The 27,104-nt window shown below is 39.4% G+C and overlaps 1 protein-coding gene across 1 annotated transcript in view; it reads left to right on the top strand.

Moving 5' to 3' along the window:
- mta1 (metastasis associated 1) overlaps nucleotides 1–27,104 on the top strand; it is a 49,237-nt gene that overhangs the window by 10,017 nt on the left and 12,116 nt on the right. Inside the window, exons 2-7 of the mRNA XM_083910745.1 lie at nucleotides 4,862–4,929; nucleotides 8,677–8,770; nucleotides 21,307–21,433; nucleotides 24,061–24,124; nucleotides 24,846–24,963; nucleotides 26,549–26,651. Of these exons, the coding sequence (XP_083766871.1) occupies nucleotides 4,862–4,929; nucleotides 8,677–8,770; nucleotides 21,307–21,433; nucleotides 24,061–24,124; nucleotides 24,846–24,963; nucleotides 26,549–26,651 (574 nt within the window). The remainder of the gene's footprint in view (nucleotides 1–4,861; nucleotides 4,930–8,676; nucleotides 8,771–21,306; nucleotides 21,434–24,060; nucleotides 24,125–24,845; nucleotides 24,964–26,548; nucleotides 26,652–27,104) is intronic.

The raw sequence follows: 27,104 nt of genomic DNA, 5'->3' as shown, positions 1-27,104 counted from the left end.
ACTGGGCTGAAGAGCAGATCAGTGTGATGTGACGATCTCTCCCCCCCCCCCCCCGTATTTTCTGTTGAGGAGCAAATGCGTTTCCCGTAGTTGCCAGAAGACGCTGTCACAGTACTGTGTTTGCATGCTTTTGTTGCTGCTGCAGCTTTGGTTACCCCACCAAAGAGGAAATGCTTAGTTCTTACATCATTATTTACTTGATCATTCAGTGTATACAAAATAATTCCTCCTGAATTGTTCCTACTGTGAGTCAGCCGGGCCTCTGCAAATCTCGAAAAGTTTAAAAAACAACAACATTGAATTCAGTTCAATCAGATGTTGGTTTGATTAATCGCTTGGGCCATAAAATGTAAAAAAAAAACCTTGCTCAGTGTTTGTCAAACCTGGAAATGATGATGTTCTCGAATGTCTTGTTTTGTCCATAAACCAAAATAATTCCGATGATTTAAGAAGCTAAAACTAAAATAGCTAAAGCTAAAATAGTTGACGATTCCTTTAGTAATCGATTAATGGATTAATTGTTTCAGCGCTAAATATAAATCAGAAAATATTCAAGCTTAAAGGTTCATTTTTTTACTAAAAAGATAGGAAAAAGTTATTTTGGTTCCATATTTTTGTTGCAAATCAATGCATAAATAACAGTATATCGACTAAAATCTTAATATTCCCTGCTCAGATCTAAATAACGTAGGTATTATGGAAACAAACCCATCGACCATTAACGATAATGCTGTGCATGTCAACCTAGCATGACAAATATTCCTGTTACGTGATTGGTTCAAAGCTCTGTTTCTCTTTATTGTCATCGTCTGTTGGGTTGTCTGGCAGTCACGGATGAAATTCTATGAAATCGAAGTTCTAGCCGGAGTCGAATCAACTGTCCACTTTCGTTTTGTGTTGAGGAAAAGTAGGGATGCAACGGAAGTTCGCAAGTTCTATTGCTGTAATTATCATGATCATTTTATCGCTCTCTGTCCTATTGAAAACCGTTAGAATTTATTCAAAGAATGTCCTTCACAAAGGCCTGAAATATCATTTCTTGGCTGCTGGAGACACTCAATAGTAGTTTTAATAATGTTCTTTCTATTCATAACGAGACAAACAAAGTAAGTGGGTTATGCTCTCAGGGGGCAGAGGCATTATACTGGGTTTTCTTATTATTGCAATGTTTTGCAGTTTTTATTAACAAATGAGCTTGTGTGATAAAGGGGGGGGAAACTGTCCATTTGAGCCAAAAAGCTTGAAATAATTACAGTAAATATTTAATCTACCCATACATTTTGGGGGTCTAGATGATGTTTAATTGATTTATAAAAATCCCCAAGCTTCCTGGTTATGCACAGCCCAGAAGCACTGAGAAGATTTGAATCAGCTTTCTGCTCCAGAAAGCACTCGGTGTGAAAACATCAAGCAAGGCCACTCATTGTTTCTTTTTCAATGGCAATACTTTTTACATCTAACAGTTTACTAACATCCCTACAGATGTTCAGTAAAATGATCCCTTTATGTTTTGAGTCGGTGCTCACAGACTCAAAAACGGTAATGTATGTCTGTGTTTTAAAAAGCTGTACGCAGCATACTAATCTGATATTAATATTGGTTTTGTCGGCTTGTTATTATATATATTTTTGTCACTGGCTCACTCACTGCAGACATGATGAATACAGCTGCAGAAGAGTCAGACTAACACACTGCAGTCTCAAGGTCACATAATTGACTCTCTATTAGAAGTGTATACAGTCAAACCAAACCTGTGTTCCTGTTAGTCATCGTTTTATGATGAGCTGCAGAAAAGTGTGGATGGACGGAGAGATAAATACGTCCGATTTTGTCCGTTTCTTGACAATTAAACTAAATAATACTGAAGTTCACTGACGATATTTCAGATGTGAAAAGTTGATTCCCAACATTTCTTTTCCTCCTTTCTTCATATTTTGTTTTATTTTTTTGGTTGCCATCTCCGACATTTTTCAGACAATTCCAGAAACCAGGCTTTCAACTAGAGCTGCTGCTAACGATTATATCGATTAATCTGTCGAGCATTTTCTCGATTAATCGAGTAATTGTTTGCGCCATAGTCAGAAAATGTAGAAATAATAGTGATCTTTCTTACTTGGATGTTATATTCCAGCTTGGCTTTTTAAAGTTTTAATCGTGATCTTGACTGGAAATGGTGTCAATCTCCTTCAATATAATTCTAGTACAAATAACAAATCCATGAATTGTGTAAAAGTAAGTTAATACAAAGAGCTGCTACAGGAAATGGCAAAAAAGTTCACAAATTAAACACAAGTCAGTGCTAATAAGAGAGACAAAGTGAAAAGGAAACATACGTAATACATAATTATACATTTGACGATGTCAAAGTAAACCGTAGCTGCTTTTCTGACAATTAACTGTCAACTCAATTGGACATAAGCTAACAAAACAAATCTGCTCCTTGATTAACAATAAACAACAGTTTGATTGTCACGAGCAACCCTGATGGAGATTGACACCAGAGAACTGTGAACGGTTTTCAATATAAATGTTCTTAATGTTATAATATTACTCCTAAATGAAACGGTGTCTTAAATCTGCAGCCAAAATCAAAGCAAACCCTAAAGCAGAGTGGTCCAAACATAAAAGATGCATGACTGATGGATGTTTAACAAACAGTTTGTAGGTGGGTTTTTTTTCCCCTTTAACTCTGCCAGGAATAGAAATGGAAGGACAGCTCTGGATGTCTGTGCAGATCCTGGGTGTTCTATCACGATGGATGAATGCCTTAACCAGTTAGTGTTGGATGTACAGTCTGCAGGAAATAAAAACAATAGTTAGTGTGTATTATGGTTATGCTGGTGGAATTTTTTTTGGACGATCTTTGGCTTAGTTGGTCAAGAAGACGAGGTGGAGGGTGGGGGGGGGAGCCTTTGACTGGAGGAGCATCAGAGATGGGAGGGGGAGGTTCAGGGTGAAGGGAGGATAGCTCCGGCTCCAGGCAGCCGACCAAGTGTGGGGTATAATCTGACAGCACTCAGCCAAGACACATGCAGGGCTAAGACCAGGCACCCTACCAAGACTGGGGCCTGTGGGGATATCCTGGTGTGAGCTAATCCTCCAATGGGCCTGGAGCAGTGCCAGGAGCCACACGCACACACACACACACACACACACACACACACACACACACACACAGGTTAGTGTAACTATTCTTCTCAGGACGCTGCGTTCATTTTGGACCGACTAAACAAAGCTGACCATAAAAGCTAACCATGACCTTAAAATAACCACATTTCAAATCTTAGCCCTTGGCCCCAACCAGTACCCTCAGGAACACGGTTCTGCCTCGTTTAGGATCAGGTTTGACCTTGCCAGGCCTGACAAGGTCAGTGTTTATGCCAGATTAGGTCCTGGAGAGGCAACAAAAACAAGTGTGCACACACACACACGCATAGATGCATAAAACCACACATGTGGTAAAGCTTTTGCAGTCCCTCATTCTCACCCACACAACACACCATGCATGCAAACAACACACACACACACACACACACAAGATGGTGGGTGAACTGGGAAATAGGACAAAGAGAGTATGAGCGCTGAGGAAGTACACGGCTGTAGTCTGGAGAGGCTGTTTGTTAGTGTGAGTGTGTGTGTGTGTGTGTGTGCACTGGTTTTTGGTCAGACCTCCCAATCACAACTGGATGTCCTGTGTTACAAAATTAGCTCAATACATGTGTGTATGAATTAGTGGCATCTACTGGTGAGACTGCAGATTGTCATAAAACTACAGGACTTCCTCCCTCTCCCAAGGTCGTCGGGGAACTACGGTGTCCCGCACATACCAGAAAGTGTGTTGTACCCTTTTCTTTTGCATAGTAAACTTGACGTATTTGTCCCTTCAGGCTTCTGTAGAAACATGGCGGCATCTGTAAATCAAGACCTTGCAAGTCTATATTCTAAAACAACATTAGTTGCATACTTACGGTCGGTGTATTTCAATTTCTGCTCATTGACTCTACTAACTGTTGCTTGCTGGACCTTTATTTGTTGACGTCTTTCTGTTGCGCTTCTCTTTTGGATTGAAAAGGCATTTTACGGAAGCGGAATTGCATTCTCCACGAGATCCGAGTGTTCTTTCCATCCGAAGTATTACTGAAAGACAAGAGAATATCTCAATGTCTCAAACCCAAAAGCAAAGTAAAACTGGGGCATCTTTGCTTTCAATGAAAGCGATCAAGACGAAAAGATTCTCCGCTATCTAATCCACTTCAAGCCTCAAATCTCGTTAAAATACCGGTTTTTCTCGTTAAAAACAGGCCCGGAATCCATAGAAAATTGGAAAATCTGAATTTATGTGCATCCATGCACCGCTGCCGTGCAGACGTGAAGAATTGGACGTAAGCAGCAGTCGGTGGCATCAGATGAAGAGGGCACGGCGAGATGATGTAATTAAACAGTGCCAATCAAGACGAATTAAAGCCATATGTAATGGAAAGGTTGGGGACTAATTCCAAGCTTGATTGAGTTTTTTTTTTTTCTCTCCTCGATCACAGCTCGAGTCATATTTAGGTCGTGTGTTTGCTGTACGTCATCAGTTATTTGCTTAACCTTGTTTCTGTAGCGCTTAATTACATTTTCATTTGACTTTTTCCACGTTTTTAAGCGTGAAGAAACTTTTCTTTTTTTTTTTCCCACCTCGAATTTCCACCATTTCCACATCTTTTAGGATTTGTATGCCCAAACTGAGCTGGAAAAATACTGGTAATCTCCTTGAATAATTGGAACACCTTTTCAATGTTGACTGACAATGATGTCTTTTTTCTTTTCTGTTCTTTCTCCACGATCCCTCTCTCTACCTCTCGCTGTTCCTCTGCAGATTATGTTTATTTTGAGAACTCGTCCAGTAACCCACTGCTGATCAGGAGGATAGAGGAGCTGAACAAGGTGAGCGTGTGTCTGCAACTCAACCTCGTACAGTCTGACTGCTCAGAGATCGAACATGCGAGTTGTTTTATTCTTAATATTTATTTGTGTGTTCCTAATTGCGTCTATAAATCAGATATTTATCTTTGCAACTGCCCTTTTCTCTTGAGAATATCTGTATTTGTTCATATTTTTCCCCCCATTTTTGGTTGTGTTTGTTTTAATTGACTTGAATGTTACACATCAACACAACACATTACTGTTGATTTCAACATGCTACATCCACATTCACAGCAAATTTTGATAAATAAAACATCTTTCTGCAAAAGACAAAAAGGCAAAGTCTACACTTGTCACTTTCAGTTTTTTGTTGAGATTTAAGAACAGTAAATAAACATGGTGGTAACACTTTAGATTAGGGAACACATTCACCATTAACCAGGTGATTACTAACATATAAGTAGCATACTAGCCTTTTATTAGTTAATTATTTATCATTAAGCACTTATTAACACCTTATTCTACCTCTATTATGACATGATTTTTCCTACATAAGATGTCAATACATGACTCATATTTACTAATAAAGGGCTAGTACGCTACGTATATGCATGTTAGTAAGCATCTAGTTAATGGTGAATATGTGTTCCCTAATCTAAAGTGTTACCATAAACATATATATATGTAGGAAATAAAAGACCACTCTCTTCCACAACCAATGTTTTTTTTTGTCTGCCCTTTGTCTTTTGTCACAAACAAGAGTGTTTAAACAGTCAGCTTAGCCACACGGCTAATGCTAGCCACAGCTGGCAGGCTAACAACAAGCAAACACTTTTTGAGGTTTTGAGGACTAATTACTTAGTTTGTTTATCAAAGCAACATTAATAGACAGCTCTTACTATCATAAGATCATATTTTAAAAAACAACAAAAAAACAATTTATTGTTTCAACCTTTAAATGTGAATGTTTTATGCATTTCTTTGACAAACTTCTATTTTAATTGATTGCTCAGAAATGAATGAGACGGAGACATTGGTTTGTGAAATCAGAAATTGTAACATGGTTGTGTTTTTTTTTTTTAATTTTACTTTTTATTTCCTGGTGTTTTAGAAATAGAGAATCAGTCAAAACATTCCATTTAAATATTTTGTGTGGCACTGTTTGATGATTCATCAAGGTCACCGTGGAAGAAACTAAATTAGACACAGACGTTAACCAAGCATTGATAAATGTTAGTTCACCATTATTATCATAAAAGTAGTGACATTGCGTAGCTTTAAATGCACTGTGTTCCTCAACTACCACGACTATACATTGCAGTGGAGGCATTAAATAATGTATGATATGTTTATAAAATGATGATGATGTAAAGGTGTCAGGTGAATGCCAGCCTGCAGTTTGCTCCGTCGTTCAGTCAAAGACGCCGGGGGAGAGAGTCGTGTCTCTGCAGACTAGTTACTGGTGTTCATGTGTCCCAGGCCTGTGCTGGTTTATGTAGAGGCTGTTTAACGTGATTGACACGGGCGCTCAGAGTGAGCGCTCTATTCTGTCTGTCACTGTCAGTCTCTCTGCTCCTCTGGGATCTTTGGGCTTTCTTTTTCCATAAGGTTTGAGATGAATGTCTGCAAAGTACAGCAGCTGCTGGAAACCAATGAGAAATTAGTAGACGTGTATTTATGTATGTCTGTGATCAAGTTACACATTTGTTGAGGTTGTATTGTATAACAAGAACATCGGTGTCTTATATTTATTAATATTAAGGTAAAACATTTTTTTTATCAGTGTATAGTAGGGCTGAACAATTAATCAGAAAACTACATCGAAATTGCCTACTACAATTTTCAAACCGCAGGAGGCGCAATATTTGTTAAAGCCAAAATGTGTGGGGAAAATCTGTTTCTCACAAATCTGCATAAATATCACAAAGTAAGCATTTTAAACATGATTTACATATCACATATTCATTCATAACTGTTCAGACTTTTTGCTGATACAAGATATACATTTTCCTTGACCCTTTAACACGTAAGTGTCAAAACAAATTTTTTTTGTTGCTTGTTTTAACCATAAAAGGGCCAGAAAGTTTATTTACAATTTAATGCATGTTAAAATAGTGTATTAACAATTTAAAATGAAGAAGAAAAAAAAAAACAGGCCAACAAAATGTAAAGTACGTACATGCGTTTTTCCAACTCTCTCCTCTCTGGTGACAAAGACGCTGTTTCGTCGGCTTCCTTCAACGGCGCAAGTGAAATTACCGTAATGACCACATTGACGTGCAACCTCTCAGCTTTCAGGAACCGTTTAATACACTGGTGTTTAAAAATGAGATGTGCACAAATCATCAATAAAAAGGTGTTTAATCATTACACTGCTATCTTGGTCCAGGACGGAGAAGAGTTTCATTTTATTATCATATTTGACAAAAAAAAATACCATAAAATGTATCCAAACTGAAAACCAGAAATCAATATTATGTTTTCTTGATCATCAATTTAATTCCAGTTTAATGATCAGTTTTCATATAAAAGATGTCACTCCCTGACTTATCACAGACTATCCCAGTTTCAACTTGCATGAGCATATCAATATTTATGATTTTACAATTATGGAAATACAAAAAGTATCAAGATCTTAAATCTGCTTTACTTTGCTTTATTGAAATATTAAATAACTATATAAAAAGTGGTGTTGGATTAACTGAATTAAAATGTCCTCATATAGGCAGTAATGGGATTTTTATTTTTAATTTCTGATTGAAATTGAAAACTGCAAAATATCCCACACAATCCTGTCAATCCTCCGATCTTATGCTAAATTTATATCTGGACCTTGAAATAGAAACGTTTTAATTGGTTCATCCATCCGTCTGTCCATTTCCTGCAGACGATCCAGATGGAGGTTGTGTTAAATGATTGATTAATCAGAGTTTTTTGAGGAATTAAATAGCTGTAACACGCCGACAGAAATACTACTTCATTGTCAACGTTGACTATTGTATTCATCGATATATTTGATTAAATGCTATATCAAATTTCCTTATTTATAACTCCAGTGGTATCATCATAATCATAATAATTGTGTAAGTCCTCCTCATTTCATTGAAGTCATGCTTCATTTGGAAATAAAAGTGTTTATTATAGTTCGCTCTCAGAAGTGATTAATAATGAGGGAAATTCTATCCTGAAACCTAGTTTTCTCTTTAGATATCACAGTGGAAAATTCTTTTTTGGGGGGGGGGTGATTATCAATATTGCATGTATGAAATAAATATTACACTAGGCCTATAATCAGACACACATATGATTGCCAATACATAAAACACTAGACTCACAGGTCTATCAATACTTGAATTTATTATCTACACTATATGTTGTGTAAATATAGAGAGATTAAAGCTACAAATGAGTTTTTAAACCTTGTTGTTTTCCCCTTTAATAATCCATTGTCATGCACTAACTAATTTAAACGGCAATGTATTATAACTTGGGAAAAAAAAATGAGTGTTAGGACTGCAGTGACACTCTCCACCACGCCTTCCTGTCCTGGTAACTGCAACACTTATTGTCATTTTTGCAGAACACTGCTGTTGACTAACATGGCGGTTTTTTTTTTTTTAAGCCAAAGTAAAAAAAAAAAAGCCTCAGTAATAGGGTTTTTATGAGTGTGTGTGTGTGTGTGTACGTGCATGCATGCATGTGTGGGTAGCTCTGTGTGCGGCGGCACCACTTGTTGCCGTGGTAACGCCGATTGTCTCTGGTTTGCAGACAGCCAATGGGAACGTGGAGGCCAAAGTGGTGTGTTTTTACCGGCGCAGGGACATCTCCAGCACACTCATCGCCCTGGCAGACAAACATGCAAGTGAGTGACCGACCACAACCCAGCTGGCAAACACCATTTGACTGAACGCACAGAAAAAACACAACACTGGTGACACTTCGCTGTTCACTGCAAACTTCCACTCGTTGAAGATTCCCCTTAATGTGGAAAATGCTCGACGAGCAGATGTTTATGAAGCGGTGATGTACTGTACGTTAAAGTCGTTTGTGTGCAGAAACAGTCCAGACGGCACCTCCTTCTCTGATGGATGTGTTTTTCAGACGGCTCAAATCGTTCAATCTGCTGCGTTGTGTGTCAATATGACGACACCTGAGTGTCTTCAGCATGAGCTCTCTTTCTGTCATCCTGTGGGTGTGTGTGTGTGTAAGCGTGTTGTGCACATGAATGTTAGCTGCTGTTCTTGGAGCTTGCGAGTAGCGTTTGCAGTAACTAACAGCAGGCACTCTTTGAGTGGACTCCAGCAGCATTGTGTGGATTTTTTTTGTTGTTGTTTTTTTTCCCCAAAAAATGTACCAGGTACCAGGATGTTTTTGCAGAGGTAAAGACACTGAAACAATGGACTAAAACGCAGCGATTGGAAAGAACGGACATGGAAATGTAAAGACCACAAAAAAGACTGAGAAAAATGATTTTATATATATATAAAAAAGAGGGCAAATGGAAGACCAAAGTACATCGCTTAAAGGCCAGAGCTGTCCTTGAAGGTCTCCCTAGTGGTCACTTGGAAATGACGCCCTCGGGCTGAAGAAGCAGGGATGGAGCTTGTGATTTCATTCCCACTGTATCACGATCACTTTTGCCTTGAACATGGCCGTCTTAAAAGTGTCAGTTTTGTGCAGAGCTCATTTAATCTCATCAGTAATCTGTTGGCGAGGACGCGTCGCGAACCTCGTCTCCGACAGCGAGACATTGAGATTCCTAAATGAATCTCACATGAACGGATCGAGGTTTCATTTATTCTTATTTGTAATTGTAGTCGAGATAATATACAAACACCCACGACACACATCTGCAGCCAGTGCATATTTTAAAGAAAAACCTTCATGTGTATCCAGTCTTGACTAGACAATGTTACATCATTTCTGCTGTCTATTTACATGTATATGAATGAAAGTGTTTTCTCATCACCTGCAGATTTTTCATGGGGAAAAACATGCAAACTTAAGAATTGCTTTAATATTGTATTTCAACATTCACCTATAGATAATGAAAGCAAGGCTTATAGGGGATAACCGGGTACCGTTCATAATTGAACCAATATGGTACCGGTATTGGTATCTGGAATTTGGTACCGGTACGAAACGGTACCTTATTATGGTCCTTTTAAAATATCTTTCAGTTGTACAACAATGTTTCTCAGTTTGAGTTTTTTATTAAGATTAAAGAACCGTAAATAAATAAATGTTAGTTAGAAATAAATATAGAACAAGACCTTCTTGTTATTTTTTTTGTCTGCCCTTTGTCTCGTGTCACAAGTGTTTACACATTCAGCTGTGGACTGTGAGCTAACGGGCCAAAAGTTAGCCACACGGCTAACGCTAGCCACAAACGGCAGGCAAAAAACGACAAGCAAACACTTTTTGAGGAGTTACGAGTCAGAGGCTGACCCCGTCCGACTAGAATGCGACATGTCACGGCTCACTCCAACAAAAAAAGACACACGCAAATGTTGGTAGCTGACGCTAGCAGTGCTAGTAGTAGCACTGTGCTTTCGACTAGCCATAATTTCTGTCGTGCTCCCATAGTCTCCCGACGCGTAGCTCTCACATTCTCGCGCGCTCGCCCAGGTATTTCAAGTACCGGAATTTTGAATTTGAATTCCGACCACAACTTTATTTGGGTTTGTGTGAGCAATGGTGCTCGCTTTAGTTGTGCAGGCTGTGTAGAAAATGAACACGTTGTCGTGCGTTCGCTGTGGACACTATTGACATGCTGCTTTTGAGAAAGTTGTAAGCTTTATTTGAGGAATACTAGAGCCTTTTGTCCCCCTCACAACATGACCCACTTATGTGGATTTCCGTGACCGTCGTATTGACGTCCATGTTGAAAAGGCCACAGGTGCCACAGATAAAAGGAGTGTTAAAAACCCCGTTTTGGGGAGTCCTCTCCACAGTGATACGGTCGAGTGGACTGTGTCTGTCCCACATCTGGTCATGAGTTGACCTGTGTGCGTCTGTGTCTCTGTGCAGTGGTGCAGCATGAGTAATGTCAACAGTGCGGCCAGACACAGTTTATGGTTATGTGGGCTTAAAGTGCACTTTTGTCGTGTAGTATAATCACGTCGTCTTACCTGTGCACATACTTTCACAGAGAGAGACGACGCGCTACGTGGTTTAATTTAAGTATTTGCACACAATTGACACCAAATAGAATCCCAGTAATAATTCCTAATACCATTAATCCCCCCCCCCCCAAAAAAAAACGAGTAAATCAAAGCACAGTGTGATGTAGCAGTCATTCCTGTAGTGAAAGCAGGAACACTGCCATCGTATAGTCTAAGCAGAACCAGCCACTAGACTTTGACTGGGTGTGGCCGGCTTAATGTCGGCTCCGGGTCTGTCTGTCTGTGTGTGTGTGTGTGTGTGTGTGTGTGTGTGCACGTGCACATACTTGTTTGCCTCTTGAGGACCTTTTCTGCCATAAACACTGATCTGTAGTCCTTACGGAGACCAAAACCTGGTCCTAATGAGGCAGAACCTCATTTTCTGAGCAACTGGTTTTCAGGGCTAAGATTTGAATTGTGGTTAGGGATAACACTTTGTTTAGACTGTCTAAATGAATGGAAATGGAGTGCAGTGTCCTCAGAAGAGTAGCTGTACAAACCTCTGTGTGTGTGTGTGTGAGAGAGAGAGACTTGACTGCAGAGTCCACAGCGGTGGCCTGGGGTTGTATCCATTGCAGAAGGGTATTGTTTGTTCTGTTGGACCACACAGCATCAGTATCACATATAGTATGTAGTGTGTGTGTGTGTGTGTGTGTGTGTGTGTGTGTGTGTGTGTGTTTGACTGTTCAATTTATTTATTTTTTCTACGATGATATTACGAAATTTTTTTAATCGACAAGAAAAAAAAATGTTGTTTTGTGTTTGTCTTGTTTCTCGCTGTGCAGTAAGTGGCAAGTAAATATGAATATTTCAGACACAGCATCATATCAGTACTGGTCCACTTGGGTTTGTTTTCTCAACCTGGGTTTGTTTTGCTTGTTCCTTCACTTTTTTTTTGGCTTCACTCTGCCAGCTGCAGTTTGGTTAGGGGCTTCCAGACATTTGCAATATGCAAAGGGAATAAGAAGAAGAAAAGCATGGCAGGAATGGCTGTACACCGCATGGGTGTGGGCTATATCCTGTGTGCATTTGTGTAGCTGCAGCTTCTCTGCATGTGTCCTTTCGCTGTGTTTATGCATGTGTGTGTTCCTGCGCATTGATGAACGTGAGTTGTAAGCGGTGGTCTCTGCCACAGGAATTGCTTTTTGGGGTACATGTAATACAGTTTGAGTTGGATTGCTGGAGAACGGCAATCGTGTGTGTGTGCTACATGTGTGTCTGCAGTGACTCATTGATAAAATATTTTTTGCTTGCAGAGATTCTGTATACTCCCTCATCGGGGGCCTCTGTCTCTGCCGTTAGCTCCTCCCCATGCGAGCGTAGCAGCCTCCCCGATTGGCTAGCGTCTGTGGTGGACTTGGCATTTTACCACCCTGGCCCCTCCCTTTTTTCTTTTTTTTAGGCATTTGAATTTGCCATGACTCAAACCTTTTTTTTTTCTATTTTTGAAATGTGGCTCCTAGCTACCATAAACAATAGACAACAATGTAGTTGTTGAAGTGAACAAAAGTCGAGTCAGTTCGCCTAAAGTCTCACTGGTCGTGGATTAAGTTCTGTATGTTACACGCACGTCTCCAAAGTGGATCATGTGTCCACTTCGTCACATTCCTTGTTTTTCAGATTATAGTGTCCCTATGTGGGAAATAAAACCTTCACCCTGCTGCTATAGTGCCATGTTGTATCACTTGAGTTACACACCCTTTCTCCATTTATTTTCCAGCAGTTATATGTAACAGTAGAACCAATAGTACAGACATAGAGTCATTTATGGCTATTATTAAAAATGGAATGTATTGTTAGCATTGCCTCTAATTTTAATGTGTGTATTGTTGTATTTGCAGTTTGCTCCCTTAATTACGTTTAAAGGTTTTAATTCCTCTTTTGATGACTACCTTATGATTTTCTTTCCATGCATGGCAGCAACAGTCCATTCTAAAACACTGTAAACTGTTTTTAGATGCAGTATTTGTCCCACATTTTTTAAAAACTCTGGCAGGGGCATACTGAATGTTAAATGTTTTTGTTATCTTTTTGTTATTTGGTAATCGTTGTGCAGGAGAAGACTTTTTATGTCTTTTAATATCCCCAGTTAAATGAAGTTACCATGGCTTGGGGCTGCAGACCTCAAAATGTCAATGTAATGCCTTAATTACAAAGTGTGGAATTTGAAAGAAGCATGTTTTTGTCAGAAAAGGAATCTCTGGTTCAGAGTGTTGGAAGCTGACCCCTATGATTTCAACCAATAAATAATGTTGACAGCCCCTGTAACATTATAAAACGGCACGATAAATAGGTCTACTTATCCTATAAGTGCATAGTAACTGATTCACAAGATTCTAACTATGTATTTAATGCATCCTTAGCAAAGTTGCAAGTGTTGTGCAATCAAGGGAAATGAGGAAAGCCTATGAAAAATAACTACAATCTGATGCTCGGAATAAAAATACAATCATGGTGATGGAGTTATGTTATTGATTACAATCTAAACTGCAAAATTTAGCATGGTTATATACTATACAAGTCTAAAAAACCCGTGTGGAGCAGAACTCATTCATTATGCACCAAAATCAAACTCATAAATGTGCAACTTGTTCATAAAAGTCATGTCTCTGTGTGTCAGGAGAAGGGTTTTCTTGGTTTGGCGTCACTTTATTTCTATGTTATTATTAAGATGATTTGTTGTTATGTGACTGGGAAAGCCTGTTTCGGTTTATTTATATGAACTTGAAGAGCCACATTCGATCAATCATACGAACCGCACTGTCGCAAGCGGCTCATTATGCTCGTCTTGGTGATTACGCAACTGGAATATGAAGTTCCCGTACCTGTTCATCCCATCTGGAGCACACTACCGTAACACCACACTTAGAAGGTTTTAACCTCAAGGTCAACTTTATATCACCGCTTTGAGAACTGAACAATAAACTGTGTGGCTCTGCAGTTGTAACCCCAGGACAACACAGCTGAGCGCTGACCAGACCTGAAGTCCCATTGTAGCCATATTCACATGCTAAATGACCAGGAGCACAGCGCAGCATTGTCCTGTCGCACTGTGATTGTTGTGCTACTGACTGTGCTGCTCTTGTTCTTACTCTTGTTTGGAATGTGCTGAGAAAGATGAAGAAAGTTCACGATGCTTGCCTTGACTTGGCCTCGACTGGACGTGATATATTCTACTTGTCAATGTTAACCGTGTGGCAATGTGTTGATGATGAGTATGGGTAATCTAATAGATTTATTTCCAAATGTATTATTTAGTCACATGGATGAATGTTGGAGATTAACACACGTTGTCAGGATTGTTGGCTGACTGTTTGACTTATTGCGTCGGATTTCTGTCACGGTGACTGTGATCAGATGGTGATCTGATCTTGATGTGGACACCGAAGACGCATGTTAATACCAGGTGTAAACACATTTTGTGAAACACAATCTGATCACAGAAAACGCATTCTAATGCCAGGTGTAAAAGGGGGGGGGGGGCATAGAAGACATGTATGACACATGGCAAATGTATCAGATCACCTGGGCTGCAATTACCTTTTTTATAATAAAAATAATCTGTTTTCATTATTATCTTCATCCATTTCTAAATACTAGGAACGTCTAAGCATCTTTTAATCGCATACATGTTGCTTGACAGGCTTCGAACTAGGGATGGAATCGGTATCGCAAAAATCCTATATATAATATATACTTCACTATGCACAGACTGTGAAAAAATAAAAATAAAAATCGGCAAAACCATTTTAGCTGAGTCATGTTTGGGCTCTTTTGTTCTTATTTTGGGGGAACAGCATTTGTGACACGGTTGGAGATGTCTTTAAAATGACTCAGAATCTCATAGTTCACAAGTGGTCTAAAATGACTATCAGATTAATATCTGTATTGGTAGAGTTTTTGATATCGGTATTGGATGCAAAAAAGTGGTATCATCTCATTCCTACTTCACAATTGGCAAGCTACTTACCGAGGGCATGAGGGTAATAATGCAACGGATATTTTGATCATTGAATCATTATTACATTCACTCAAACTGATATATTGATATAATAGTTGCCGATTCATTTGTATTGATTGATCTCCTCTATTAAGGGTTAATTGTGTCTCTTATTTGTTTACGTTGAACCGGTTGCCTCAGTCTCCAGTTGCTCCTCCTCCCACAGAAACACTCACTGTATCATAGACGGGTGCAGTCAGTTTGTTATGCTAATAACCGTCCACTCTGCTCTCCTCACCTCCTCTGTCCTCGCCCTTGGGCCTGCTCCTTCCACTGCTTCCTCTGCCTGCTCGCCTCCGTCTCTCAGCCCAGTAAGGCGACCGACCCATTCATCAATAATTGATAATTGGCTGGGACAGGTGAGATGGAGAGGCAATTTGTAGAGAGTATGATGCGCCTGCACTGCTAGGAGATTGGCTCCGAGAAGGATAAGAGGAGGAAGGACTGAAGGTTGGAGAGTTGACTTGCTACTCGAGGACACAGCCAGGGGCCAGTTGGAAGGGCCAGTCTACTGATGGGCCACTATATAACCCAGTGTGTGTCATAGTTTACCTGAGAGGCAGATTTCAGCCTCAGGACTAATGGTTACTGTTTAGCAAGTTGTGGTTTTTCTTAACATTACTTCTGCTTTGCTGCAATATCACTTCTTTTGTTAAGAGGCCATAGCCTCATTTATTCCAGGGAGAAAACCCGTGTATCCTTAATCTTATCTGCTTTCATGTATCTTTAATCATCGTGTGTGTGTGTTCTAACAAAGGTCCTTTCTGGAAGGTTTAAAGAATATCCCTCCATTTCTTAAGCCTCCATTTGTCTGCTTTTATCACCACATGCACCTAAATCACAGGGCGTCCACACACTATTGTATAGTGGACCCTGCTTTGCATGAAAGTCTTTATAAAATTAAATTAAATGTTAGGCTTGTTTTACTTCAGGTGTAACAAGCAGAGGTTCCTGATCATGCAGCAAAACCACCTCAGGCTTTGGGTGATTTCAATGGACACGTTAATCTTCTAATAGCCTGAATTAGGGACTAAATGAAAGAAAAGAGTGGTTCGGATGTGTAGTATCCACATAATTAGCAGATTAATCAGTTGATTAATCAGAAAATGTGAATTACTGTGTATTTGTGAGGAGTTGTCTTTTTATTTTTACTGGTGATGTTTGTATTTTGATCCATTTGGATCGCGAAACACAAACTTAACTTAAAACTGCAACTAATGCCGCAACTAACTTTTGTCTCCGTAATCCATTAATTCATTTCTTTGATTAGTTTCTCGATTAGTCTTAAATGTCTTTGCTTGTTCGCAAACCAGAAATGATTCGCATTTAAGAAACACAAACGGATATAATTGATTATTTAAAATGGTTACAAGATGAACTAGTAATCAGTTAACTGTTGCAGGCCCTTGCACTTCTTTTTTTTTTTTTTTTTTTTACCTCATTTCTAACCAGTTTCCTGTGGGAAACCCTAAATGACTCTTGGTGATGTTGGAGTCTTTGCTTCATAATTGTACATCTGGTTTGTGTTTTAGCTTTTTGTCCAGAGTGAACAAAAACAGCCTGGATAGTTTTACTGAATCTTGGTGTGATATGGGGGTAAATGCACATGTGTGTATCTGTATGTAGTTTGGCCTCCAAGAAAAAGAGAAAGTGGCGTCCAGCAGATTAAATTAATATTATGTAATCTCTTTGCACCCTTCCAAGTGTGTTGGAGAACATATTTAGCCTTCAGTTTAGGGTTGGATAGCGTTCAAATTTGAACCGATATGGTACCGGTATCTAGAATACGGTACCTGATTTTCAGGGACACGCCTCAAACCTGATGAAGCACCTGGTCAAACTCAGGATTTATTTAAACAATGAAGAATGAACTAATAATTGAAAATGTTATCAAAATCCCAATATAGCCTCCTGCAATTTTAAAATCACAGGAGGTGCAATATTTTTGTTCATCTAAAATGATATTTGACATCATTTTGGCTTTATTTGTTGTCTTGACCTATACAAATCTTATTCTACAGACAATCTTTGGTTCTCACACATCTGCACAAATATCACACAGTAATCATTCAAGAACTTAAACTGCAAATGCCAAGTATCTCTCTTGGTTGCAGTTGATGGAAGTTTTTTCATGTATTTATATGCAGTTTATTCTTTAAAAAAATACTTATAGGCTATATGAGTTTTATACATTTCATAAAATGTACAATAATGTTTTGTGCCGACCTTTAAAACCCCAGCATTAGTCAGGTTGTTGCTGTTGAGAAAGCTTACCGTGTCATTATTATTCTAAGGCTGTTCCTCCAATTCTTCTCCTGCATAACTTGTGCACTGCTGTCATTCATTTTTCATGAAGTTCATTTTCTCCTTTTTTTTGTCCTTTTGTTTCACTTGTTCCGCTGTGAAGATTGTGCAGAAGAGCGCGCACACTCCAGGTTCTTTTCTGTTTTTTTTTAACTACCTCTTCAGTAAAAACATGGTTTTTTTTCCCATCTGATAATCAAACCTCTTCCTGTGCAGTTTAAAGGTGATTCAATGTTGTCATTTATAATTGTTTTATTTTAACTATCGAAACATCATTGAAGTGAGAAGTTAAAACATGCAGATGTGTGTGGGCGAGGTTAACGCAACCCATATTTCCGTAATGACACACATGCGTCGTGTATTTGTTGCGTTTGCAAACACATGGAGTTGATTTTGCACACATGTTCACCTTCCTACAACTTTCCTCAGTGGCTTATATTCCCTTTAATGTCTTTTTTTTCCTCTCCCTGTATTAATAATCTCAGTCTGTATTTTGTTGTTTTCATGTGGCAGACGATGGAGCGAGGCCCTGCTGTGTGTGTGTGTGTGTTAGTGCATGTTAGTGCATGCTTTGCCTGGGCACTGATAGAGCCTCTGCTTGGTGCTGAGTGCTGGGCAGAGTGAGCGAATGAAGGAGTACTTATTGATTTTGGCCACACATCTCTTCTCCTGAAAATCCCTTGATTGCTTTTGTTCTGCTCCCTGTCTCCCTCTTTCTGTCTCACTTCCTCTAATGAAACTCCAAATGAATTGGCGCACGTACCGACTGCTTTCTCTCTCTCTCCCTCTCTCTCTCTCTCTCTCTCTCTTCGCCCGTTTAACTTCTGTTCTCATTGTCTTTTTTTTTTTACTCTCTCTCTCTCTCTCCCCCAGGTCTCCCTGCTGATTCCTCTATTGCTCCCCTTCCGCGTCTCTCCCCCTCGACGTCTTTACGTCCTTCTGTCTTCATCTCATGCTCCCGTGCTCTTTATCACTGTTGTCACACTCCCCCCCCCCCCCGTCCTCTTTTTTTGCCAATTCTATCCATCTCTCCGTTTATCTGCGTCTCCGTCCACCTCGCCTTAATTCCTTTCTTATCCACACAGATGAGGAAGAAGAGTACGGAGAGATATTGCTCACCCGCAGCGGCCAAATCTCTCCTTTATAGAATGATTCTGGCTCAAATGGGCTGATGGATCTTCAGGGGTCGCTCTGTTCTCTCTTGAGCTGGTTCTCACCAAGTGCCTTTGATTTGGACTTGTTTTTTTTTTTGTTTTTTCAAATGTAATTTGTGTGTGTGTGGCTAATGCTGCAATGATTAAAGCTCCCATAGAGTGGATCTCACATATCGCACATATGTAAGTTATGGAGCAGGGGTGGGATTTTTCTGTTTTTTTTCGGCCTGAAAATGAGCCTCACGTGAATCATGGAGACTGGCAGGTTTTTTTGCCACAAGTCTTCGTTTCACTCGTAGAATCGTCCGTTATTTTAGCTGACGTGCAGGCTTGGACTGGCCATCGGGCGTACCGGGCAATGCCGACGGTGCCGGTGGGCCGACCCATGTTTTTGAGCCGGTCCGGGGCTTATAATAGTCATAATTTGATACTTAAAAAGTATATTATTAGTGCTGATAAACACTGATCAACATTTGAACTATATTTTATGGAGAAAATAATTGACCGATGGATTTTAAAACTAAACAGTATATTTCATTAAACACTGGAAAAGACATCTCTTGCAGTGTTTCTTTGACAACCAATTTTACTTCAAGATAGAAATTGTGGCACTGAGGCCATCTCTCCCAAGATGAAAGTCTCTGAGTAGTGAAAGAGCATTTAGATTTTTTTTTTAAACATGGTTTAACGTTCTTCCATGTAGGCTACTGCGCTTTATTTACATTTTTGAAACGATACAATGCCGCCGCATCATGGTAGGTGCACCGTTTATTTTCCTTTTCTTTGTGGAGGTTTTCTTGCATACATTAACTTGTTTTTATGGTCAAAAACCTCCTAATTTCTGGAAACGAGCCGATAGAAATCTCTCCTCACTGAAGCTCTTGTCAGTCGCACTGTTTCAGACTGAAATATCACCCTCAGAGGACAGACTGTGTTGTGATTGGCCAGTCAACGTAGAGCTTTCCCAACTGTTTTGTGATTGGCCAATACCTGGAAGCGACGTAATCAGCACATCAGCTCTCAGAAGCGCAGCTCCCCCCTCTGGAAAGGTGGATGCACTGCAACTCATTATCAAAACATTGTTTTAACAATGTTTAAAAATGGATTTGTCACGATTCCCCACCACAGTCCCTTTTATGACTTTGACCTGGAGTCAGACCCAGAGTCAGAAGACACTGTCGTTGTGAAACACCTCAACAACGGACAATCTTCTTCTTCTTCTTCTTCTTCTGCGGTTCAATGTACGCAACTGGATGTGCCCGGACTAGTGCCCGGAGCAGTCCTCCTGCTCTTCAGGAGAAATGCTGTTTACGTAACCGGACCAGGTTTTTTCAGAAATCTCGCTGAGCCCGAGATTACAGTTAAAAAAAAAAAAACACAGCATTCTCAGCAGTGGCTGAACTGTTTGCTTCGAACCTCATCTGTCGATTATTTCTCGAGAATCGAGTAATCGTTTGGGCCAGAAAACCTGGAAATTATGTTCTCGAATGCCTCGTTTTGTCCACAAATCCAAAAATAATTAACTTGTTTTAATAATGGGGAAAAAAAAATTTAAACTAAGTGAAAACATTTTTTTTTAAACTAAGAAATTTTAGTTTGTGCACCAAACAGCTAATGAAGGAAACAATCAGATTACACAGGACACAATGATGTCCCTGTAAATGCAAGGCCCCAAGTTTAGAAATTGGATTTAAAGAAAAATCTCAATCTATGTCACTCCAAGACAAAGCGTTGCACCAGCAGATAATGATCAGATGAAATCAACAACTCGAACCTAAAAAGAAACTCCAGCAGTCCAACACTTAAAGGTCAGTTTTACCGCTCATGTAGTTTGCTCCTCAGCCCATGAAAACAATTGTGTGAAGTCTCCTGCGGTTCTGGAGGCTCTTTGTCGAGTCTGAGAACGTAACGTGGACGTTCTCTTCGTAGGACGAGGCCCGAGGTCTCACAAAGTGGTGTCCATGCTGTGTTTAAGAGGCTGTTGGCCATTGGTTGTGTTGTTGGAAACAAAAGAGCTTGACTTTTGGACTCTTTAAAGTCAAAAGCAAGGATGAAATTCTGTTTTAACTTGGTTAGTGCAGGATTATTGAAGGAGAAAACACATTTGTTCCGTTTCTTTGTCATTGTAACTCATGTTGGTTTTCTCAGTACTTTTGGTGAAGTTGTTGCATTCATTACTGTATTTCTTTAAATCATAAGATCAATATTTTTTTTATTTTTTTTTAAAGCTGACAAATTATATAAACTTAATTTCAGATGATCACTTTCCTAGAATAAATTACCTCGTTTTTGGCTCGTTAATAGCTGAAGACGATGAGTGTTTACCAGCTTAACATGGACAAAGTGACAAAAGTGATTAGTTAAATGTCAAAATATCAGTAAATCCACTCGTCATGTACTGTTTTGTATGAAGTGTGGTCTTCGGCCTGGAAGTGCAGCAGATTTCCCAGGAGTCGGGGGAATGAAATGCAGAACAGGGTGGAAAGCACAGACTGGTGTAGAAGGATTGATGGTGCATGACTCATGAGGACATAATCAGTGAGATTTTATGTAAAATACTGGTTTATATACTATAAACACAAGTCTTCGTTTCCTTTGGGACTTCATTGTTCTGGCTCATCAACTGTGCATCCTCGTGCTGTGTGTGTGTGTGTGTGTTTGTGGCTGCTGCCAACAACATTTGCCAGTTTTCCCCGTGGACGCCATTGTTCAGCCTCATCTGATGCACGTGTGTTTGACCTTTGCTCCCTTTTTTTTTTTTTCCCCCTCCACCCAGGGGAGCTGGAGGAGGAGATGGAGAATCCAGAGATGGCGGACCTCCCCGAGAAACAGAAACACCAGCTCAGACACAGAGAGCTTTTCTTGTCTCGCCAACTGGAGTCTTTACCTGCCACACACATCAGGTACACACCGTCAACATCGCTAAACGATGTCGCGCTGCTTTCTTTGTCTTTTTTTTTTTTGTACTCCACTTAATACAAAGAACTGATCTCAGGCTGTGACTAAAATGTCATGCATTTCTTTTGAACCACAGTTGAGTCTGAAAAATCCCAATTTCCTCAGAACAAAACAATGACGTGTCCTTAACATTTATTTTTTTTGTTGGCTTGCACCTGAGTCTTTTATGTTTGGTATCTTCCAATAATGAGTCAAATCCTGTATTAATTAAATGTTGATACAAAGGCTTGTGTATGTGACACATCGACACACCTTTACTCTAGTTAATCTATCGTACTCGGTTGAATTTTATGAGCTGCTTGCTCTAAATACTGAAAGTCATGGTTTAAAGTACTGTATGTAAAACACCATTACACCATCAATCTGGACCTCAGTGCTAAATAATTACACTGGGTTACAAAAAAAATAAATTGCAAGTTGTCTGTGTCTTTTCAACTGAATTAGGACCCTTTTGCACTGCTGACATCCGTTTTCCTCAATCAGGTCAGGTTTTTTAATGCTAATCTGATTTAGAAAAATTAGATCTTCTGACTAAATGGATTACATTTTTGTGACATTATCAGTTGATTTTCGTCAATATTTCTCCTCCAAAAAAGGTTTTAAGAGAAAAAAGAAAGTTTTCTAACAGATTCCTGTTGGGAACAATGGTGTATTCACGGCATATTTAGCAGAATACGTCAGGCTTGTTTTTGCAAGACCTTCTCGTCCAAGTTGGCACATGCAACATCTTCAGAATTTGTTTATTGCGGGAAATATAAAATAATTATAATAATAATACCCATACATGCAAACAAAAACTTTAAAAAACAAATATGTAGCTTTGTTCAGAGAGTTGACCTGATTGAGCCAAACCAACTGGATTTTTGGATTCACCACATCGAAATGATCCTAAATCAGCTAAACAATCTTAAACAATACATTTGGTGTTGACCAGTGTTAATCAGTCACTCAAATATCTATCTATAAATGCCTGGAACGTCTGTGTGTCTGTTATTCCAATATCTCTCGATTGATTTCAAACTTAACAGGTGTCTTGCTACGTGCACGAGTGACTGCAGCGTCAAGTTTGGCGTTGTTTGGATAAGTATTGCAAAAGATATCGTTAAATATATGCGGTACAAGAAGCACACATTTGCTTTCGCTGCTCTACTGTAGCCACTCCCCCTCTCCCTCACATAGCACTGTGGGCTACCTGAGAGGATAAGCAGGCCGTTTTTTTAATATGGCAATTTTCAAACGACTCACAAGTGCTTTATAGATGATTGACAAAAACGTGGAATCCAGACTTGGGGACCAACATGCTAACAAGAACGTAATAAAGTGAGAACATGGTATATGACTTATAACTTTTACATGGGTAATCAAGGTTGTGTATTCCACAGTCAGACTTTTGCTCTGCTGTGATGGTACGACGCCCGTCGCTATCTTACAGGAACCGGGATTCATTTTGCCTTTAGCAAACCGTGACGCAGAATAATCCACTTATGTTCGGTGTGCACGTGGAGCAGTAAATGTCAACAGGAAAAAAAAAAAAGCGGTTTCTACTAATAGGACTGTGTTTGCTCATTGGTAAGCTCCAGGCAATCGCGCTTAATCATCGCCATATTATTACCTGACATGTCTGAGGAGGAAACCGATGTGCTCCAACAAAAATAACTTGTGTTTAGATTCAGAAATTCAGACTTTTCAAACTCCAGTGTGCAGTGAAGGTTACTTTTTGAGGTTCTGAGTAATTGGCTGATAAATCAATCGTTTGTATCCAGACCATAGCAGTTAAGAGCTGGAGACAGCGACTGGAGCTTGATCAGATTATAGTCTGGATGAACTGTAACTAAATTCATACAATTGCTGCTTTCACAGTTTCTGCACTTGTGTAACCAGTTCACCTTTGGATTCAATGAGTTCATGTCATCAGGGCTGAAACTAAAGGTTTTTTCATAATCAATTCATCGGTCGGTTATTTTCTGGATTAATCTGGCACTAGTTTGGTCCATAAATGTCAGAAAGTGTTTGTCTGTGATTCCTAAATCTGAAAATGATGTAGTTCTCGAATGTCTTCTTTTGTCCACAAACCAGAATGAATCGGCTTGAATGATTTCTTTGTTATGTGGAGCAAAGAAACCAGAACATATTCACATTTAAGAAGCTGAAAAATCTGAAAAAAATGTTTTAATTATTAAAAACAACTCTCAAACTTATGAATCGATGATCAAAATAGTTGCAGCCCGAGACGTGATGCTGATTAAGCCTCTAGGTCTAGTGTTACCTGGCGACATTTTCACGCCGCACACAGGAAACGATTAGCTTGATGTCTTCTTGTCCCCGCCCACTCCTGCGCTGGCAGTGCATACAAACAAAAGCTCCCTTTTAAGATGATGGATACAGCATATTAATCATTTTTCATGTTCACAAAGACCAAACTGAGGAGTAAAAGTCACCATAAATTACATATATACACTCTTCCTCGCTTCCTCTCACACCTGCCTGTCCTTTGACTTACCTCTTTAACAACGATTCAACCCTGCGACCTTTCCGCCTCCTTATCCCTCCTCTGTTTTGTCTTGGACTCCAGGGGAAAATGCTGTGTGACGCTGCTGAACGAGACAGAAGCTCTGAAGTCATACCTGGAAAGAGAGGTGAGTCGTCATGTGTTCGTGTTGCGACCAGGATACGATTGGCGATAGACGCGACAGATCACATTTACAACAAAATGAAACTTATTTCCTCACCTGAAGAGCGAGATTTTGTCACACATTTCATTGGATATTGCACTTGGTTGTGTCATCGACACCACCTTTATTTTAACGTTTAGAAAAGAAATACACATCCCACATTTTACAGTCTGTGCTAAGGGAGGGATTTATGTGAAATTAAGGGGGTTTTGGATTATATCGTATGCTTCACAACAACAATATCCTCTAGTGACTATAAAATACTAAACTGTCCTAAACTATGATTAAAGTTTCCAGATTCAGTGTTAAAACTCAGAATTGTCTTTTCATAATACGCAGAAAAGGAACTAGTAGAGGTACAAACATCTGTGTATGGTTTGTTCTTTGGTTATTCCGTTTCAAAACCAAATTGGTAAAACAAACAAACAGAAAAACAATGTTTGTGTAACACTTAATAATAAGTACACACTATCAATGAATAAATACTGAAATCATCATTTATAACGCGTCAATTCTCATTAGTATGTAGTTTATAAACACATTTTCCAATTTGATTTTGAAACGGTATAACCAAATTACGACCCATACACGGATTTCCAAAGAATAACACTCCTGTTTCACTCTTTCCTCTCTCGCGTTTCCCCGCTCCCTTCATTGCATTCTCATGCCTTTCTGTATTTCCCAGGATGCCTTCTTCTACTCGCTGGTCTATGACCCTCAGCAAAAGACGCTGCTGGCGGATAAGGGGGAGATCCGCGTTGGGAACAAGTACCAGGCCGACATCACCGACCTCCTGAATGAAGGTTCACTTTATTTTGATTGACGCCGTTTTTTTCCAAGAAAGAGGTTTCCTCGCCGAGTAGCACATTCACATTTTCCTTCAGGGGATTTTTCGCCCAGCTGAGCGCCGAGATGTATTCTTCTTTTTAAAACAAATTCTTCAGAATTAATAGGGCAAGCAGCGATCAGACAGATTATTTAACTCCTCATGTTTTGCTGCTCACTTCTCTGAAACACTGACAAAGCTGTAAGCAGCGCTTTGTTGCCTGAAGCCAGTGCTTACTTTTGTTTTCTACAAATAAAACTACAGGCAAAAAAAAAAAAAATCTCAACCCAAGTTTCCATGGCAATCACAGTGTGGCAGCATGATTATACATAATCAGAGCATTTAAGATAACGGATCACTGTCTGTGTTCTGCACAATTGATTTGCTTTTACAGTCACCTAGAGAACATTCAAAGTATGAAGCATGAAGGTAGTCATTTGAGCAAAAGAATGTCATTTTACTTTTTTTTCATGATTAAAACAAGATTGCTGATAGTTTTAGCTTCTTAATTGTGAATATGTTCTTCGTTTCTTAGCTCCACATAACAAAGAAATCTTTAAAACTGAATCTTTTTGGTTTGTGGGACAACACGAGACGTTCAAGAACATTGTATTTTCCAGGTTTGATAAACACTGATCCAACGTTTTTTTAAATTTTCTGAATCTTAATAGAGAAAATAATCAACAGATTAATCGATTACGGAAGTAATCGTTAGGTGCAGCTCTAAAGAAGGACACTATACCACCAATCTATGATTCTAATTTGCATGTATGTATAATAATAAGCAGAATGAAAAAGTGAACTCGTTGTCCAAAAAATGTCAAAAATAGATGTCCTCAAACCAAAATAATTCCGTTTTATTGTTGTTTTTCTAATCTGGAGCAAATAAACCAGGAATCATCCACATTCAAGAAGCTAAAACAAATCTGAACTTGTTTAAACATAAAAAAATGTATTAATAATCACTTAAAAGTGAAGTAAGTCGTTTATAGTGCCATCTAGAGGAGAGGCTAAAATTTACAACAACAAACTGCTCCTCTGCTCACCCCCTCCCTTCCCTGAACGCTACAGTATCCTCAGCCGGTCAAATGTCGTCCTTGTCGTCTTTCTATTATTTCTATACAAAAACTATTATACAGCGACTAGACCATGCAGGAGCACATAATATGTATAAAAAGTGGATTTTGGGTCATATAAACCCATAAATACTACACAGTGTCCCCATTTAATCGTTGCAGCCATATATGAAATGTCTCCAAATGCTATTTGATATTCATCCATTGTTCAACTTCAGATGTGAAGTCTGTTCTGACAGATTTCAGGGTTTTGATGACAAAACCTGTTAAATTCCAATTAGGGAGCTGTTGGGACACTAAGCTCTGTAATTAACGCCATGCTAATGAAATCCTTTTATGTGTTAGATTTTAAAGCTGCCTGTCTGGTTGGTTGCAGGCGGCCAAACTGCAACTTTTCTCATCAAAGCTTCACACGAGGGAGTAATTGGGAGCGGGAGGGAAAAGGATGTGTACATGAAAATGAGGTGTGTTTTCTGCTCCGTGTAGGTGAAGGCGACGGCAGAGAACTGGAGAAGCTGGAGGAGAAGGTCTTTGACCCCAACAGCTCACTGACGGAGAAACAGATCGACCAGTTCTTAGTAGTTGCTCGGTAAGTCGTCGCAGAAGAGGAAAAGCGTTAAAAAAAAAGGGGGGGGGGAACAATATTGATACCACTTCCATCCTGACTTCCTGTGGTTTATGTGGAAACTTTGTGATGACGACAAGTCCCCAGAATGCAAGCGTGTTCGACCATGAAACATTTCCCTCCCGTAAAACTTGTTTTTTATGGTAGTTGTATGTACACAAACACTCACACTGCCTCCTCAGATGTGCACTAATACAAAAGTAAACAGGAATGTGGCGCTAGAGAGATGAAGAAGTTTTCCACTATACAGTTATAGCAAGACTCGATTCTACCCAGGTTTTGTTTTTCCATTAGTGATAGTACCTGGTGGGTACCTGCTCTGGCGAGGTTCCACGCGAGCTGAGCCAATACTAAAATGTGACGTCAACAGAGTAGAAGTCTTCTATTTGATCTATCTATATCGTTCCTTTCCAGAAT

This window comes from Microchirus variegatus (genome assembly GCF_963457635.1).
Source record: "Microchirus variegatus genome assembly, chromosome: 2".
Lineage (NCBI taxonomy): Eukaryota > Metazoa > Chordata > Actinopteri > Pleuronectiformes > Soleidae > Microchirus > Microchirus variegatus.
The sequence above is the reverse complement of the archived record's forward strand: the minus strand, read 5'-3'. Positions and strand labels throughout refer to the sequence as shown.